A 19,608-nucleotide genomic window follows, 5' to 3' on the forward strand; every position below is an offset into this window, starting at 1 on the left:
TCTTAAAAGGAACCTAGAACAAAATTCCTTCATATGAATTGACTCATAAAACATATCAAATATATTGTAAGAATTAATTTTTCTTGGCAGGCAGCAAGCAGAGTAGGAATGGAGGAGGGGGCAGATTTCGCCAAATAATGACAATGTAAACTTGCACCCAAAAAATACGTTTGTACAGACAAGCAACAATGCATTCCACTCTGATACCCCTTGCAACCGTGCAGGCTTCTCAGTTGTGCTGAGCTGCCCCTACAATCCAGGGTCCCCTCCAAACCTCGGCCCCGCCTTACTCCCCAATCCCCGCTCCCCTGGTATCTGGACTCCACCCAGCCGCACCCCGCCCCGCCCCGTGAGCCCGCTGCCCTGCACATCTCCACCCCGCCGCGCCGCCCCCACTCTGCAGCGGGGCCGCGCGCCCTCCGGGTCAGCTGGCGGGGTGGGGCCGGCCGTCGTCAACTGGACGGGCTTTGCGGACACCGTAAACTCCGGGGCCTGGTGGTCGCAGCAGCTCCAGCGGATCGACGAGGAAAGATGGCCGCCCTGACAACGGTCGTGGTGGCGGCGGCAGCCACCGCAGTAGCTGGCGCTGTGGCGGGGGCGGGCGCGGCCGCTAGCCCGAGCGTGGGAGCAGCGCTGCCCCCGCAACAGGTAAATCGAGGCGGACAGCGTGGGGTTCACTCGGCGTCAGGTCCCGGGGGCGGGACGGGGACTCCCCCTCTTCCCTGAACAGGTGTTCCCCGGAGCTCGCTGCAGCGCCGCCCAGGAAGCGGGAGGCGAGGTGGACCTGCCTTTTCCCCGGCCTGCAGCGGCCGGTGCTGTGCTTTGTTGGCTGTTGGCGTGTGCGTTTAACAGGTTTTCATCAGGCACCTCCCTGTGGTGGAAGAGGGTGAAAGAGGGTTTGGAGTCGTGGAAGACCTGAGTGGAAATCCTGGCTCTGCCACTTCCAGGCGTGTGATCTGGGTAGAATAGGATCCTTTAAGGGACTCAGCTTCTCCGAAAATTAGGGCTAATCATAGGCACTTTCCTTGGTTGTGGAAATTAGGGTGTCAGGAATCCTCTAGCAGAGGGTTTGGTTAGAGAGACCACTGAATGGTGTTCACTCTATTAATTGTATCAGGTGCTGACAATATACGGGATGGCCCGACGCAAATGTGTTTCTAAAGATCAGTTTAAGACTTAAGTTTTGGATCCATCTGCTCAGGCCAGAGACGTTGGCTTGTGGCATTATCTCATAGCCCTCACCCAAAGCATGCATAGATCTATCTGCTTTCCTACAGACAAAAGCCAGCTCTTCTCACCATAGATCTGTCTGCTTTCTTAGAGACAAAAGCCAGCTCTTCTCACCATCTCCACTATTTTCTCAACCATCATTTCTCTCCTGGCCTAATAGTCTCCTAATTTATTTCTCTTTTTCACTGTAAAGTCTATTCAGTCATGACATTGCTCTTACTCAACACCCCAAGAGATTCTTACCTCATTCAGAATGAAAGGCCTTATTAAGGCCGGAAGAGCAGTGAACTGCCTCATCATCTCCCTGATACCTCATTTCCAGTCTCCTGCCCTTACTTTACTGCTACCATATCAGTCTCCTTGTGGTCCCACAAAAGTGCCAGACACTTACTGCAGGAGGTTTGCAATTGTTAATTCATCTCTGCTTAGAATGCTCTTATCCCATGGCATACTCCATTACCTCCAATTATTGTTATTATTAGGTGCTGTCTAGTCTACTGCAACTCACAGTGCCCCTGTGAACAAGAGGTCTGAATTCTGCTCTATCCAGAGCATCCTCGGCATCTGATATACTTGAGCCCATTCCTGCAGTCACTATGTCAGTGACCATCTTGCTGAGGCTCTTTTTTCACATACCATCATGTTGAGCAAGACTTTATGACCTACCTAAACTAAACCTCCCTACTGAGCAGAACCTGCCTCTTTTTCTGGTTCTTGTTTTGTTTGTTCTAATAGTTGGTTGGGTTTTGGAGTCTTTTTGGTAATTTCACTTTTAATGGATTCCATCTCTTTGTCAAATAGATAAGCAGATTTACATCTAGGTTGTCAATTATATTTTATTAGTCTATGTATCAGTTGTAGGACTAGTACCAAAAAATTGATTACTATAGCTATGTATAGTCAGGTTTGAGATCAGAAAGTATTGTTTTAATAGCTTTTATTTTGGAAAGAAGATACCAAACACAGCTATTAAGTCAATTCAATTTATGGTGACCCTAAGTGTTACAGAGTAGAACTGCTTCATGGTTTTTCACTGGTGTTCTAGTGGCAAGAAGCTGTGCTGTAATCCCGAAGGCACACAGTTTGAATTCATCAGCTGCTCCTTGGAAGAAGGAGGGGCAATCTCCTGTCTTGCGATTAATTGCCTCTGAAAACCCATGGAAGACCCAAGCTGTGGGTTGGTTCTGACTCAATGGTATTCAACAACAACAACAACAATATAATTTTAACAAAAGCAGATCACCAGGCCTTTTCTTCTACTGCACCACTAGGTGAATTTGAATCACTAGCCTGCAGGTTAGCAGTCCAGTACAAACTGTTTGTGCCATCTACAAACTTTATACTTACTGTGTTTGCAAAACTAACTACACACACTTCTTGATGCTGAAAATAAAATAATGTATAAAACTGGAAAAAATTGTCCTTATGGAGTTTACAGTGTTATGAGGGAATAAAAGAGAATTGAAAAAATAGACGAAGAAAAAGAAGTAATTTGATATATGTTTTTTATCTTACTTTCTTACCTCATGAAAAAGATATTTCCCTAATAGTGCTTGGGACACTACACTTAATAAATATTAGTGGATATGTCTGGTATCTTGAAGGAAGGCTGTTAGGAGACGAGGACAGATTCATTCTTTCCTTTTATCTTCTCAGAGAATCACTCTCTTTACTTGTATGTCATTCATTGTTGTCAAATTGGAACCAACTCTAGATGTCTCAGCCTTGAGCCTTGTTGCTTTAAGCCAGTATTACAAAGCTCTCAATCCTGCCAATTAGAGCTCCAATTAGGCTCTCCATCCCTAGTCCTCCAGCAAACTTGGGCAAAAGGCTCTTAGCTCTAGTTCATGGTATATCAGTTCTAAGGTCTGCTCTCATGTTCTCTGCTAGGGCTACTGCTTCCATCGGCCTGGCCTGATTGGTGCAGGACTCTCTGGCCTTGAAGGCTGTGTTGCAGTCTCCTGCTTGTTCTTTGCTGGTAGTAAATTTTCTCATAGTGTCTTGCTAGATCCACTTAATTTAATAGCGAGACTAGCCAGCTCTCTTGTGGATAAGCAAACACACATCCTGTTCACAGATTCCTGCCCATCCATTTGGCAAAGTCAGAGTCAAATGGCTGAAGAAGCCATTTTGAACAAGAAATCCTTAACAACACAATCACATCACTACTCCCTTTTTTAGAACTGAAGAGCTCAATGAAGTGTTAGCTGTATTTGAACTGAAACACTACACACACCCACAGACTAACAGTTTGGTGGCAGAGTGCTTAGGGAGTTGCACTGCTAACCCAAGGGCTGCACCTCTCCAGGGGTTCGAATCCACCAGCTACTCTATAGGAGGGGGATGGACAGTCTCTTCCTGGGTAAATTACAGGCTGAGACACACACCAGAGGGTCAGCAGTGAGTCTGTGCAGACTTGACAGCAAAGAATTGGCCTCTTTTTTTTTTTTAACATGAATATTGAATAGTTGTCATTAAGTATGTGGATTTTCCTATAGGAAGCAAGCTATGATAACATCATCTGTAGGAAGTTTTGCCACTAATGCAAAGGCTGTGCCTCTTTGGCAGTTCAAATGAACCAGCCATCTGAGAGAAAGATGAGCAATCTCCTGTACATTTTACAGCCTTGGAAACTCAATGGAGGGTCGGCTGTGAGTAAGCTCTGATTCCACAGCAGTGAATGTGGAACTGCCTCTGACGCTAAAAGCAAAGAATGTTCTTTTGAGGACAGAGAAATTCCCTATAACAGCCTCATGAAATTAGAGGTGACCACCCCCCTATCTTAAGTTTCTCTTCAATTATTTTGGACCAATTATCTGTAAATTTTTATAGCTACCTTATATCAGTGGTTTCCACAGCTTCTTGAGGGAATGCTGTTGTTAGATGCCATCAAGTCTACTCCAACTCCTAGTGACCCTGTGTTTGACAAAACAAAACACTGCGCAGTCAGGTGTCATCCTCACAATCGCTCTTGTGATTGATCCCATTGCTTGTAGTCACTGTGCCGGTCTTTCACATTGACAGTCTTCCTTTTCTTATTTGTTGTTGTTATGTACCATCGAGTCATAGCGACCCTGTGAACCTCAGCTCTGAACCTCTTCCCATCCTGAGCCAGCCTCACTGACTTCCATCTCATCCAGGGTCTTCCTCTCCTGCGCTGTCCCTCCACCCTTCCAAGCATGATGTCCTTCTTTTTATTTATCCTCTAGTTTAACAAGCATAATATCTTTTGCAGGGATGGGCCCTTCCTGACAATGCTCAAATTATGTGAGACAGTCTTGCCAGCTTTAGAAATTGTTTCTAAACAAGGTCACTTTCCCCAGTGGCAGCTTAATTACCAGGTGGTGCAATAGCATAAATACAAGCAGTGAATGACTTGAACAAATTCATCCTGTCACAGTTAAGGAGACTGAAAGCCTAAATTCAGGGCACCGCTCTTAGAGGAAAGCTTTCTCTGTCTGTTGGTGCTGGGGTAAAGTCTTTAATCTTTGAACGTCTATGGGCCTGGTGTTAAATCTCCGTGCGCCTGCATCAGTCTTCCCCTAGGTCTAAGAGGTTTCCATGCAGAGACTCCAGGTCCAAAGAGCACATCTCACTCCTGATTGTTTTTTCTTGATGGTAGGTAAGCCCCTTCTTCTCTACTTACTTAACTCATTTTCTCTCATAAGAAAAGATGGTATGGCCCAACCTCAGAAAACTCCCCTTACATCAGGTTAGGGTTGTGACTTGAGTAAGGGTGTTTTATCTCACCTTGATCCCTTTAAATTCACTGGTCAGTCACAGGGATAATTACATTGCATAACTACAGAACTATTTCGAGCCAAAAGCTAGCCAAATAGACGCATATCTTGTGGAAATACAATTCAGTCCATGGCAGATGAGGACTTCTGCATACTAAAAGTCTCTTTATTCTCTTTTCAGACCCTATTTCCCTCTTTTCCTCAGTCCACTGTTCTACTTAGTTATTGAGCTGTGGTTTTTGAAAACTTATAACAATATCATTTTAGTATTGTTGTGAGGTGCTGTCCAGTATGACCCGTAGTGACCCTATGAACAGCAAATCTGAATCCTGTCCTGTCTTGTACCATCTTCATCATCTCTCACATAATTAAGCCCATTGTTACAGTCACTGTGTTAGTCTATCTGGTTGAAAATTATCTTCTTTCTCCAACCCTCCATATTTCCAGGCATTATGTTCTTCACCAAGGAATAGCTTCTCCTAGCAACATGCCCCAGGGTATGTCAGATGAAAGCATTGGAATGAAAAATCATTGTACAAAATTCTATCAGTGGGTCTCCAAGTTTCTCTCTGTCACTAAGGCTCTGTTTTCTAACTCTCAAGTTTCTTCTTTGTTTCCAACTATTGCATTCCAGTCACTAATTATTAGTACTACATCTTGATTGCATGTTTGATCAGTTTCTGACTTTCAAAAGTCTGTGGAACTCTTCAGTTTCTTCTTCCTTAGCTCTAGTGGTTGGTGCGACTATTTGAATAAAATATGTTGTAGTCATAGGTCTGACTTGTATACATATGGATAGTGTCCTGTCATGCAAAGTACTGAACTTCAGAAAAGATCTTGAAATGATCTTTTTGAAAATGAATGTCACACCATTCCTCTTTAACGTGTTATTCTCATAATAAGCATAATAGATTCCATATGACCAATCAGCTCACTAATACCTAGAATTTCAATCTTTATGAGTTCCATTTTATTTTTAGCAGCTTCTAATTTTCCTTATATTCATATTTCACATTCCAATTTTAACGTATGTTTGCAGGCATTTCTCCTCACTTTTTGAGTATTTCCAACCAGAGGTGCTCATTTTCCAACACTATATCTAACAATGTTCCTTTGTTATTCATAACACTTGCTGATGTTAGATGGATCTTGGCTGAAAGCAGAGAATACCAGAAGAATGTCTATCTGTGTTTCATTGATTATGCAAAGGCATTTGACTGTGTGGATCATAACAAACTGTGGCTGACTCTGAGAAGAATGGGAATCCCAGAACATTTAATTGTGCTAATACGAAACCTATACTTGGACCAAGAGGCAGTAGTCAGAACAGAGCAAGGTAACACTGCATTGTTCAAAATTGGGAAGGGTGTACGCCAGGGATGCATCCTGTCTCCATACCTTTTCAATATGTATGCAGAGCAGATTATCCGAGAGGCTGGGCTCTGTGAGGAGAATTGTGGCATCAGGATTGGTGGAAGATCTCTTAACAATCTGCGTTATGCAGATGACACAACCCTGCTTGCTGAAACTGAGGAGGACCTCATGCACTTGCTGCGAAGGGTCAAGGACTGCAGCCTTCAGTATGGACTAAGGCTCAATTTCAAGAAGACAAAGATTCTCGCCACTGGACCAATTAGCAGCCTCAGGATGGATGATGAAGAGATTGAGATTGTTCACAGCTTCAGTTTGCTCGGCTCCACAGTCAACACTCTTGGCACCAGCAGTCAGGAAATCAAAAAGCGTATTGCGATGGGAAAGTCTGCTGTTAGGGACCTCTCAAAGGTACTCAGGAGTAACAGTGTCTCTCTGGAGACTAAGGTGCGCCTGATACAGGCCATGGTATTTGCAATCGCTTGTTATGCATCAGAGAGTTGGACAATGACTAGGGAGGACAGAAGGAGAGTGGATGCTTTTGAGCTGTGGTGCTGGAGAAGGGTACTGAATGTACCATGGACTGCCAGGAAAACAAACAGATTTATCTTGGAGAGGATTAAACCAAGCTACTCCTTGGAGGCAAGGGTTTTGGGGCTTTGTCTGACATACTTTGGACATGTTGCCAGGAGGGACGGGTCCTTGGAGATGGACATCATGCTTGGGAGGGTGAGGGACAACGCAGGAGGGGAAGACCCTCTATGAGATGGATTGATTCGGTGACTGGGGTAATCGGGATGGGTGTGTCAGAGGCGGTGCGGTTGGCGCAGGATAGAGCAGGGTTTAGTGCTGTTGTGCATAGGGTCGCTATGAGTCGGAAACGACTCGACGGCACATAACAACAACAACAACAACAACAACAACATATCTAACAATGTTCCTTTGTTATTCATAGGAATAATTTGTATAGGCACTTTAAAGGGTTTTTTTGGTTTGGTTTTTTTTTTTTTACACTTTTAAGTTTTAAAATAGGGAAAATGTACCGAAGTATTTTGTGCTTTAATGACATACATCTAACATTAACACACACTGAAGTATGAGGCAAGCATTTAGCACTGGTTTTGCTGATTAAGGTTATATGTCAATTTCTCTGGAGTATAACTTTCACTGGTTTGTCAGTTATGTAATACTATAATCATCCTCCATTCTGTGGTCTGATGTGATCATCCTCCATTTTCGAATAACACTGATTTCCCAATAAAGACTTGTTATTTGGAAGATGATCAGGTTGGTAAGTGAACGGTGAGTGTAGATAGATATCTGTCTACATATGTTGTTGTTGTTATGTGCCATTGAGTCACCTGCAACTCATAGCGATGCTGTGTACAATAGCTCTGAACTCTGCTCTATCCTGAGCCGTGTGTGTGTGTGTGTGTGTGTGTGTGTGTTTTCAATCACTCGTTATGCATCTGAAAGCTGGACTGCCAACAAGGATAGAAGAATTGACGCCTTTGAGCTATGGTGTTGGAGAAGAGCACTGAACATCCCATAGATGGCTAAGAGAACAAACAGATGTTTCTTGGAGAGGGTATAGCTGGAGTGCTCTTTGGAGACAAGAATGATGAGGCATACTTTGGACACGTTGCTAGAAGGGGCTGTTCCTTGGAGAGGTTCATAATACTGGGAAGGGTGGAGGGTCAGTGAAGGAGAGGAAGACCCTTAGCCAGGTGGATTGACACAGTGGCTGCTGCAATGGGTTCTTTTTTTTGTCTTTTCTTTTCTTTTGTTAATTTTAATGAACATTTACAGAAGTTTTGAATTTCCATTCATTCATTGTTGCACTTCAATGGATTCTTGTGTGTTAGGAAGTGTAAGAATAGAGCAGGGTTCACATTTTTTGTTCATAGGATTGCTGTGAGTCATACTTGATTTGACGGCACCTAACAAGAACTGTATCTCTCTATCTCTCTCTCTATCTGTCTGTCTGTCTATCTATCTATCTATCTAAAATCAGTGCTGTCTCTCTGTTAATTTTTTTGTGGTATTGGTAGATTATTACCCTGTTAAAGAATGCTAAGTATTCTTGGTTATTCTTCAAATCTGCTAATTTGTATTTTACTTGCCACCTTGTTTACAATTTAATAAAATAATTTGACAATCATATTAATGAATCTTATGGGTCTTATAGTATAAAAGTATAAAGCAGAACATAAATTGTGCTAAGTGTCAACATTTGCATTTTGAAATGGGATGATTTTTTATAAGACAATTTGCTTTTGAAGAATAGGTCATTTTATAAATGTAGGAATGGCTATTTCTGTCATTGCTTACAGATTTATTTTTATTTCATGCAGAATGATGGCAATTTTAGTACTTTAGGTGGAATTCGAGCTTTCCAGCTTCAGAATTGGAAACAGAAAGCTATTCGAAATAAGAAAACAGAATTCGTACGTACAGCTGAAAGATTTAAAAATCAGTAAGTATAACAAACAGTATATTTAGATCACATAATTAACCAATTTATGATGTATTATGTAAAGTTACGTCTACTCCACACTGCTCAGTCTTTACTTTGTTGTTGTTGTGTGCCAGCAAGTCGCTTGCGACCCTATCCACAATAGCCCTGAAGCCTGTTCTGTCCTGTGCCAACTTTACTGTTTCTGACATACTGACCCTCATTACTCAAGTCACTGAATCAGCCCATCTCATCGATGGTCTCCTTCTCTTTTTCTGTCCCTTCACCCTTCCAAGCATAAGGCCCCTCTCCAAGGACTGGTCCCTCCTTGCAACATGCCCAAAGTATGTCAGACGAAGCCTCAGAATCTTTGCCTCCAAGGAAAAACCTGACCTCACCCTCTCTAGGATGAACCTCTTTGTTCTCCTGGCAGTCCATGGTATATGCAACACTCTTCTCCAGCAACACAACTCAAAGGCATCAATTCTCCCTTCTATCATCCCTACTCACTGTCCAGCTTTCTGATGCATAACAAACAATTGCAAAGACTATGGCCTGGATCAGGCACACCTTATTCTCTAGACTGACGTTGTTGCTCTTCAGTACTCTGGATTGGTCCCTGACAGCTGACTTTCCCAATGCAATTAATCTTTTGATTTCCTGGTTGCTGGTATCAAGAGTGTTGATTGTGGATCCAAGCAAACTACATCTTACTTTACGTTATAGAATTCTTGTTTATTACGTTTGTCCAATAAAGTGAAATCTTTAGGATCCATGAGTGTCTGTTTGCCCAGCCTCACAAATTTTCCAGCCTGACAGAGTGCAGACTACTTTTCTCTAGCTGTTAAAAATCCTATTCATAACATCAGTGAGTTTTCCTTTCTGACAAGTTTTTGCCTTATACAAATTCCTTATTTTACTATATAAAAGAAGGGAAGGGTGAGGAGTGTGGCATGGATGAGTAGACTTCTTACTGTCAGGTTGGCTGTGTGGCATAAATGATAAGTGCCTGATTAGTGTCTGAGGGTTATTGGTTTGGACCCCTCCAGAGGCCTTTTTTAAAATAGGGCTAGAGATCAGTTTCTAAAAAGGTCAGAACCTTATTAAAAAGGCTGTAGAGCAGTTCTCCTTTGCCCACATGGGGTCACTATGAGTCAGAATCAGTTTCCTACTCAGATTCTTCTTGTACATTATGGCCACGTTAATTGTGAAATTACATTTAATTTTAATACATTTGTATTTTTCTTTAAATACATAATAGTTATGGAATGGTGAGCTTGTCAATGATGCCATGAGAAATGATTGAAAAAAGAGTATGCTAACCCTATTTTTTAGCTGAGAATTTAGTAAAACTCTGTTTTGAATTTATATAGTATTGTTTGTTGTGTTTGGTTTTTGGTGGTTTTTTGTTTTTTTAAGAATTCAACAAAGAAAATAAAGCTATTATAAGAAGTGGTGTCTGGATAAAAAATTAGTGACAGTTTTTTGTTTAGAAAATCCCTCGATTAAAAAAAGGCATCCTATTTGAGTTTTGAAGTTACTCATAGTGATCTGTGTGTACAACAGAACTAAGCAATGTCCACCCTACTCTATCCTCACAAGCTCTTTGAAAGTCTTCCACTGTTTGCTGATCTTCTGCTTCTCCCCCTCAGGGATTGTCCATAGATCTTAGCAAACTAGTAGGTTATGTCTCATAATAACAGCAGTCAAGAAATCAAAAGCTATGTTCTATTGGGAAAATCTGCTGTCAGGAACCGCTTCAGAGTGCTAAAAAGCAGGAATGCCAGTTTAAGGACTAAGGCACATCTGATCCGAGCCTTGGTATTTTCACTTGTCTCCTGTGATGACAGAAGAAGAATTGATGCCTTTGAAATATACTGTTGGTGAAGAGTACAGAATTTCCTATGGACTGCCACAGGTCAAACAAGTCTGTAGGAAGAACAACAAGTCTTGTAGGAAGAACAACAAGGGTGCTTCTTAGAGGCAAGGATGGTGAAACTTTGTCTCACAAATTTTGAATGTTTTTCCAGGAGGGACAGACAGACCCTTTGAAAAATCTATCATTCAGGAAAAGATGGAGGGTCAGAGAAAGAGAAGAAGAATCTCAGCAATATAAGTTGACACTGACTGTAACAACAGGCTCAGGCGTATTAGAAATGGTGAGACAAACACAGGATATGGCAGGGTTCAGATTTGTTGTACATAAGGTCGCTTTGAGTTGTAGTCACCTTGATGACAGCTTACAACAACAGTTGGTTATGTCAGTGTAGACATTTGGCTTCACAATAATGTGCTTATTTTATAGCTCCGATTAGGATCTCGTCATCTGTCATAGAGGATTGGGAAAATTTGCTTAATGCAGTACTGGGAAAACCTGTTGGAAGTATGATACTTCTATCCAACAGTTCTCATTTAATTCAAGAAATAAAAAACCCCTGATCTGTAATACAGATATTTTTAGAAAAGCAATATATTCACATAGTTCAGAAATTTAAAAAAAATGTTCCAAAGCGCTGTACAATGGAATGGCTCTGTCATACCTTTGACCACAGCCACCCAGGCACATACTGTGCCTAGTTTCTTAGGTACCTCTCACAGATGCTTCCTGTATTTGTAAAATCAAAGAAATGCATACTCAGATTTTCTATTTTTTTACATAATTTGCAGCATGCTATACATACTGTTCAGTGTCTTATCTTTTTGAAAAGTTAATACTATTATCTTGAATTCCAGAGAAATGTTATTTTCTGTCATTATAATGACAATGTAGTTATATAAGTCAAACAAATATTTAAAGATGGCTCAGATCCTTATTATTTTGCACAAGTATGAATGAGTGTGGCTTCAGTATAAATTCCTAGATAGTAAAATTACTGAACCTGAAGGTATGTGAAATTTTCCAAGATGATAAATATTGCCAGATTGCTTCCATAGGTAATTTACAATTCCATCAACAATGTGTGAGAAGACCTGTTTCCTACAGTCTTGTCAGCGCAATGTTTTATGCATATTTGTGATTCTGTGCCAAATACTGTAGGTGTAGAATGTTACTTTGATACAGCATTTTTCCTTTAATGTGTGAGGTTGATCATAACACATTTGGAATTTGTCTCCATTAGTGACATTTTCAATTCAGTGTTTCTTACTCTTGGAACAATGGCACCACACAACTTTCTCATTGCCATACATATCCTGTGCCCATAGAAGACACTGCTGTTAATCATAGTCATTTTCCTGCCCAGCCAGAGACAGACAGGCTACTCTGTCCTCCACACAGGAATCCAGTATTCACTTTCATCAGAGCTGTGACATGGACCAAAACCTAGATGGTAACTCTGTGCTTCCTCTTCCTGCTTCTCACAAACAAGAGCTTTCTAAACAACATGTGTTAAGGAATGATTTGTTTAGCCTTTGCAGCAGCCCAATGGGCATTGAAGCATTCTCATTCATTTACCCCAATGTACTTTTTAAATACTACATTTTCTGTATATGATGGAAAATGAAACAAGTTAGGAAGCTCATAGTTGCCTTCAAGGTGTAATGAAATTCAATCAGTGGGCAGAAATACTCCATGTCTATAACCAAGGCTGCTGTTGTTAGGTGCATTTGAGTCAATTATGGCTCATAGAAACCCTCAGAACAACAGAGTGGAACCTGGCCCTAACCTGTGCCATCCATTCTTATTAATTTCTATCTTCTAGGAGAAAGAAATGTATTGAATAAATTGATTTTTTTGCCTAACCAGGAAGATTCGCTGATAGTATTTTTTTTTAACACAGAGCTCAAATTAACAATTAGCATTTCTTAGAAGTTGACTAAATCCAAAACATAAAAATAAGATGAAAGACAATATTAATTCAGTTTGGAGAGTATCCTCTAAATACACTAAATTTCCTATCTTTCATCTACTTTTCTTCTCTCAAAATCGTCTTTAATTGGGGTTAGCAAAGGAAAGAAAGACTTTGATGAGTTAACACAGGGACTAAAACAATGAGCTCAAGTATATCAGGGGTGATGAGGATGGCATGGAGCAGGATTCAGATCTGTTATTTATAGGGTCGCTGTGAGTTGTAGTCAACTTGATGGCACCTAACAACAACAATAACTTCCATTTCCAAAGTACATAGATTTTCCCTGTACATAGATTTTGCATATATGTGACTTAAGGCTAACAGTACTTTGTTGTTGTTGTTGTTGTTGTTGTGTGTCATCGAGTCACCTGCATCTCATAGTGACCCTATGCACAATAGCTCTGAACTCTGTCCTATCCTTAACCAGTCTCATTGGCTCAGACACACCTAACCCCATTACTCCAATTAATTATCAATTAATTATTAATTAATTATTAATCAAGCCATTTCATCCAGGGTCTTCCTCTCCTGCGCTGTCCCTCCACCCTTCCAAGCGTGATGTCCTTCTCCAAGGACTGGTCTCTCCTGGCAACATGCCCAAAATATGTGACATGGAGTTTCAAAATCCTTACCTCCAAGGAGCAACTTGGTTTCACCCTCTCCAGAACAGACCTGATTGCTCTCTTGGCTATCCGTAGAATGTTCAACACACTTTTCCAGCACCACAATTCAAAGGCATCACTCTGTAACTAAAATGCATCGATCCATAATTTTTAACTAACATTTTGTGATGAGGCTATCCATACCAGCTGAGGTTAAACTCCTTATAAAGTTAACAGTTATGTGTCCTTGAGCTTAATGCGACTTACGACTTACCGTAACCCTATGTACAGTCTCTCTGAAGCCTGCCCTATCTTGAGCCAGTCTTACTGTCTTCGGCACACCTAATCCCATTATCTCAATTACTGTGTGAATCTGTCTCATCCTGGTCTTTCTCTCCTGTGCTGTCTTCTCTCTACCCATCCAAGCATTATGTCCCTTTCCAAGGACTGGTCCCTCCTGGCCCTGTGCCCAAAGTATGTGAGGCAGAGCTTCAGAATCCTTGCCTCCAAGGAGTGACTTCATTTCACCCTCTCCAGGAAAGTCCTGTTTGTTCTTTTTACAGTCCCTGGTTTAGTCAGTACTCTTCTCCAACACCACAACTCAAAGACATCAGTTCTTCTGTCATCCTTCTGTCCAGCTCTCTGATGCATAGCAAGTAATTATGAAGGTGATGGCCTCGATCAGGCACACCTTGGTCTTTAGACTGCCATTGTTGCCCTTTTAGCACTCTGGAGAGGTCCCTGAGAGCAAATTTTCCCAATATCTGTTACTAAAAGAGTCATCAGCAGTGACCACTGTGAGATTGAACTGGAATTGATATTTTCAGAGAAAGTCTGTTATGTTTTAAGTTTTTAGGATTTAAGTAACATTTAAATACATGCCATTTTAGTTAAATTAGCTGTTTTATATCTAATACTTTGAGCCTTTTAATCTAAAGAATTGTATTTTGGCTCCTTAGATTAATTGGTCTAAATATAAAGTAATAATTACTGTGATTGTCTTTATATTTTAAGTAATTTAAAATATATTTAAATCATACTTATAACATGTATTTCTTTTCCTAAAGAGTTATTAATTTAGAAAAAGATAAACACAGTCATTTCTACAACCAAAAAAATGACTTCAGAATTGAGTATAGTATGCTCGAAGAATTGGAAAATAAATTGATTATCAGCAGAAAAACAGAAAGTAAGTTGAGTTCATGATGAACTAAAGTCTGTTGAGTGATAAATTGTAGTCTTGCCTTTGTGCTTCGTCTTTGTGTATGGACTGTGTCATATTCTCTACCAAGATTCTGTCTAGGTCATACGTTTGACTTTTTGAAGTATGTGTTTTTTGGAATCCCTGGGTGGAACAGTTAACAGCTCTGGGCTACTTAATGAAAGGTGCATCCCAAAGCACTTCAGACCAAAGGCCTGACAATCTCCTTCATACTCTATGGAGTGCAGTTCTACTCCGGCACATGTGAGGGTTGACATTGCCTCACTGGTAACTGGGCGTTGTTTTTTTTTTGTTTGGGGTTTTTAGACATTTGGGTCACAATTTAGTTAAATTCTTCTGGGTTGTTCTCTGTGTATATTCCCTCCAATTTAATTGGAAAAATAAGAGTTTTGGGTTTTGGTTGACAAGCTAGTTAGTAGTATTGAAATGTGTTAAAAAAAATTATTTTTAAGGCATCTGTTCTTAGCTCATCAAACTGGCATTGTTGGCTGAACCCTGGACTAAGGTCCTGAATCTTATGCTTAGCAGTGGCATGAAGTAATGAAGTTATATAATTTCTTAAATCTGAGTTTCCTTATCTGTGATATAAAATCCACCCTTTTTTTTTAATCTCAGAACTGTTTTGTACACTTATTAAAATAAAAAATTAGAAAATTCCTATTAGATAGTGTAGCTATTTAAATCTGGAGATTTAAAAAAAAAAAGATAGTGTAGCTAATATGCTGTAGTTCTTGTCATTTATTATTAGTACTAAATGTGCAAGAAAATAATTTTATGAGAACACCTTGTTTCATTGTAGAATTGTTGTTAAGTGCCATCAAATTGAAGCTGACTTGCCAAGAGTCTGCAAATCACACAGGAAAGATTTCCCATCTTTCTTCCTCAGAGCAACTGGTGGATCCAAACCACCTGCCTTTGGGTTCAGAGCTCAACTCTTTACCCACTGCACCACAACAGCTCCCTCCATGGCATATTAAGTAGAATTCAATGATACATGTTGCAAAATATTTACATTAAAATAAAAACTATTTAGCAGTGCTTGAAGGAAAAAATAATGGATTTTCAAATAAATAAAGTTTATGTAGAGATTATACTATTACCAATTCAAAGAGATTTACTATTTTTCTTTCAGAATGTAAGATTGTAAATGTAAGGTTATTTTTTTAATTGTTGGGTAGACTCACTGTCAGGTAGATGGCATTTTAGGTACTTTGATCATTGTTCTAAAAATCATAGTGACAGGAGAACCTAGTAGGAATTCCGAATTTCCTGTTCATGACTCTGTTTTGACACAGAAAAATCTAAGTATCCTTAATTAAATATTTCCTTTTTCCCCCCACTTCTTTTGTGGGTAGCTTACAGAGCCACACCTTTCTTTTTCTTAATTAACTACTGTGTTTTCATTTAGCACAGTTTTAGGTCATTTGATTTTCCTTTTTTCCCCCCTGTGTCCCACAGTTTAGCCTCAGTATTAACATTCGGTATTTGTCTTACCTAGGAGATGAAAGGATCCATTGTCTTTAGTATAAGGATATCGAAATATCCCCTTCACATATTATAGCACACAAGTAATAAATAACTATACCTTACCTCAAATATCATGACACAATTTTAGAGTGCATTTATGTTATACTGTGCCTTGCTTATATGGTTTACCAATTTCAATTATATAACTAAAATAAAGAAATGTTATATTTTTATGCTGATAGCACACACATTCTATGTTTTGCTTTGAGGGTTTTTCCCTGACATTTCAACGTAGAAATTTTACACCTTCTGCATTTGTTTTCCAACCACTCCTTTCCCCAGGAGGTATTTTTATAAACATGTACTGTGCAAGCTTCTATTTTAACATCAATGTATTTTTTATTAGCATAACAATACTTAAGAATTTACCTTCCTGAGTGGGAGAAGCAAATAGTTGACAAACAAACATCTACCACAAGAGTTATTTTCTTTAAAAAAAGATAGCATACTGTAGCTCATCAACTAGAGGAAAAATACAACAAAAACCACTTTCTAATTTAATTTTAGTGGAGAAATGTTCTGATATAAAGTTGTAACAGTGAATTAATACTCTGTAAAAATACAGTGGAAGTCATGTTTCTGCTTTTATGATGTTCTTTAATTTCAATACAGCAGAGAACAAAGTTTGAAAATTTGTTATGATGTTAGCACTGAGTCCAGGCCTATAGATCAACTTAAAAAAAAGGGGGGGGGTTCTTTTATTGGTCTTTGGACAAAGAAATATTTTCTCTAGTCTCATTTGTGAAAAAGTTAGAAAAATTAAAAAAGGGATAGATGAATTAAGAAAACAAAGGTGAGAAAATAATATGACTATAGGCAGCTTCCAGGTTACAAATATCCAACTTGTATTTCTTGTTCTTTGTATGCTGTCTAGTCAGAACTGACCCACAGCTGACCCTCTGGCAGATTTTCAGAGACAGTTATATAATAAGCTGTGGTTTCTAGTAACACCTTTAATTCTTATTTTTTAAAAACTGTACAATGACTTATAATAATAAATGAGTACTACTTTGTCTTGATGGAACCTACCAACAACTGACTTTATACATCAAACATTACTATTAGTAATGTTTTATCTTAAAGAAATGTTCATGCATCTGTGTTTCTTTATGTTTTATTTCTATAAAGGTACACCCTAAGACATGCATAAATGAAATATAAACCATACCTATCTGTTCTCACTTACATACAATTCAAAGACAGATTTAGAAAAGAAACTCATTCATAACCCAAAGGTAACCTGTACTGTGAATGCAGTGTGTGAATATATATCTACTGACTCTCTGCCATCACCATTAGAACTGACTGATCGCAGACCCTGCAGTGGGTTTTTGAAGGTTCTAAGTCCCATGGGAGGAGATGGCCCATCTTTCTCCTGAGGAGCTTCTGGTGAATTTGAACCACCAGAGGCACCACTTTTGGGTTGGCAGCACAATTCCCTATGGACTTCACCACAAGAGTGTTCAAAGTAGTCACATTTTTTCAAAATTTATTTTTTAGTAACCATCTTTTGGTCTTTAGTATGTTATTCTTGACTGCTTTTTTCCTAGATATTATTCTTGACTACTTTTTCTGATCGATCTTGTGTATAAAATCCTAAACTATGTTTGACATGGGATTATTTTAAGACATCTACTTCTCTCTTAATAGGAACAAAAATTCAGCAACAGTTGGCAAAGATACATAACAATGTAAAGAGACTTCAGCAACAGTTAAAAGATGTGAAGCCTACTCCTGATTGTACGTCTATTTAAGCTTTATATTAATATTTTATATTGTTTGGGAAAATTTTACTTTTTTTTCCTTTTTGGCATTGATGGAGCCCTGCCATATCAGTTAGCAATTTATAAGAAAGCACTGGCAAACTTAACACTTGGGGCTTATCTAAAATAGAGGTAATTTGGGTAACAACTTTTTCCATTTAATTTTTCACAGTTGTTGAAAAGCTCAGAGAAATGATGGAAGACATTGAAAATGCAATTAACACTTTTAAAGAAGAACAGCGATTGATGTATGTTTTGAAATTTATATAAAATTCCCTTTATTGATAACTTTCCACTAATTTTACATAGAAACCATTTGTTTAGTGTGACTCTACACAAAAATAGTATCCTATTTCTTCTCTTTTATTTTAGGTGTTAGACTGCTTTATGTTTAAGGCGACTTTTCATTTCTATTTTGACCTTGTAAGATCCCCGGTGAGAGTTGGGTGGTGGTGATAGGTGCTGTCAGATTGGCTCTGATGCATAGTGACCCTGTGGGTAACAGAATGAAACCCTTCCTGATCCTGTTCAATCCTCACAGTCTATGCTGAGCTCAAACCTGCTGTTACAGTCACTGAGTCAGTTCATCTCATTGGGGATCTTCTTGTGTTTGCTGACCCTCTACTTTTACAAGAATTTTGTAAACTGTTTCCCCTCTTAAGAAACTCTTTTAATGCTTAGATTTATGTTAGTGATAAAGTATAGTATAATATTTGATCTTTCATCATCCAAAAACTAATAAAAATTAGTTTAAAGGAAGAAAGCAGGAAAATAAGCATATAAATTTGGTTAATACAGTTGTGTGACTGAGGCAGAGAAAGCTAGGAACTTCACAGGAAAAAGGGCCTAGGAAACAAGGGGGATATAATGGAAACAATAACTTGGGAAAAAGTTAGGAATAATTAAATTTAAGGGGGGGAAATATTGAAGGACTATTAAATGTGATTTTTAAATTTTAGATATGAAGAGCTTATTAAAGAAGAGAAAACAACGAACAATGAACTGAGTGCCATATCAAAAAAAATGGACATGTGGGCTTTCGGTAATTCAGAAACAGAGCAAGCTTTCAGAGTCGTGGCAAACAAAGTTCCTGTTGACAAATTATCATCAAGTACTCTTCCAGAAGAAGTGGTAGAGTTTGAAAAATTCCTTCAGCAAACAGGTGGACGACAAGGAGGCTGGGATGATTATGATCACCAGAACTTTGTGAAAGTGAGAAACAAATACAAAGGGAAGCCAGTATTTATGGGAGAAGTTTTAGAACACCTTCCTGGAAGAACACAGGATGAAGTTCAGCAACATGAGAAATGGTATCAAAAATTTCTTGCTCTAGAAGAAAGAAAAAAAGAGGTAATGATAGCGATGTCATTGAACTGTTCTAGACACTTTGCACAACTCATAATACATACAATTAACTTTATAATAGTCCCATGAAATTTATACTAACTCCATAGCTTCTGCCATTTTATGGAAGGTAAAACAGATATTATTGGAAGTTAAGTAATTTATTCAATAAACAGTATAGTAGAACAGAAATATGTTTTCAATTCCCTTTTCTTTTTTTTTTTAAATTGTAAAAAACATGTATACAGATACAAGGGGCTAAGGGTTGGGAGCAGAAGCGTGAGGATGGGCATGGATGAAATCAGAGGGCTACACAATTTGGTGGGTGGAGAGAGTAGGTGAAAGAAATGAGAAAGATCCATTGGGCATCAGAGAAGGCAGGGTAATGGTGAGCAAAGTCCAATGGTGATTTATTTTTTTTCTTTAACAAAGAAAGTGTTTTATTCACTTACGAGTTTTCATTTGGGAATGGGGTGCAGACTCTCTGACTTCTTCATGCTGAA

The 19,608-nt window shown here is 39.2% G+C and overlaps 1 protein-coding gene across 1 annotated transcript in view; it reads left to right on the forward strand.

The window, feature by feature from the left end:
* The first annotated feature begins 531 nt into the window (after positions 1 to 531).
* Positions 532 to 19,608, forward strand: part of LOC102868091 (coiled-coil domain-containing protein 112-like) — a 29,114-nt gene continuing 10,037 nt past the window's right edge. The window contains exons 1-6 of the mRNA XM_006886675.1: positions 532 to 648; positions 8,696 to 8,817; positions 14,317 to 14,438; positions 17,649 to 17,738; positions 17,934 to 18,009; positions 18,721 to 19,111. Coding sequence (XP_006886737.1) covers positions 532 to 648; positions 8,696 to 8,817; positions 14,317 to 14,438; positions 17,649 to 17,738; positions 17,934 to 18,009; positions 18,721 to 19,111 — 918 coding nt within the window. The remainder of the gene's footprint in view (positions 649 to 8,695; positions 8,818 to 14,316; positions 14,439 to 17,648; positions 17,739 to 17,933; positions 18,010 to 18,720; positions 19,112 to 19,608) is intronic.

The sequence above is a fragment of the Elephantulus edwardii genome, unplaced genomic scaffold (assembly GCF_000299155.1).
Source record: "Elephantulus edwardii isolate Elephantulus edwardi_28Jun2011 unplaced genomic scaffold, EleEdw1.0 scaffold00050, whole genome shotgun sequence".
Classification (NCBI taxonomy): Eukaryota; Metazoa; Chordata; class Mammalia; order Macroscelidea; family Macroscelididae; genus Elephantulus; species Elephantulus edwardii.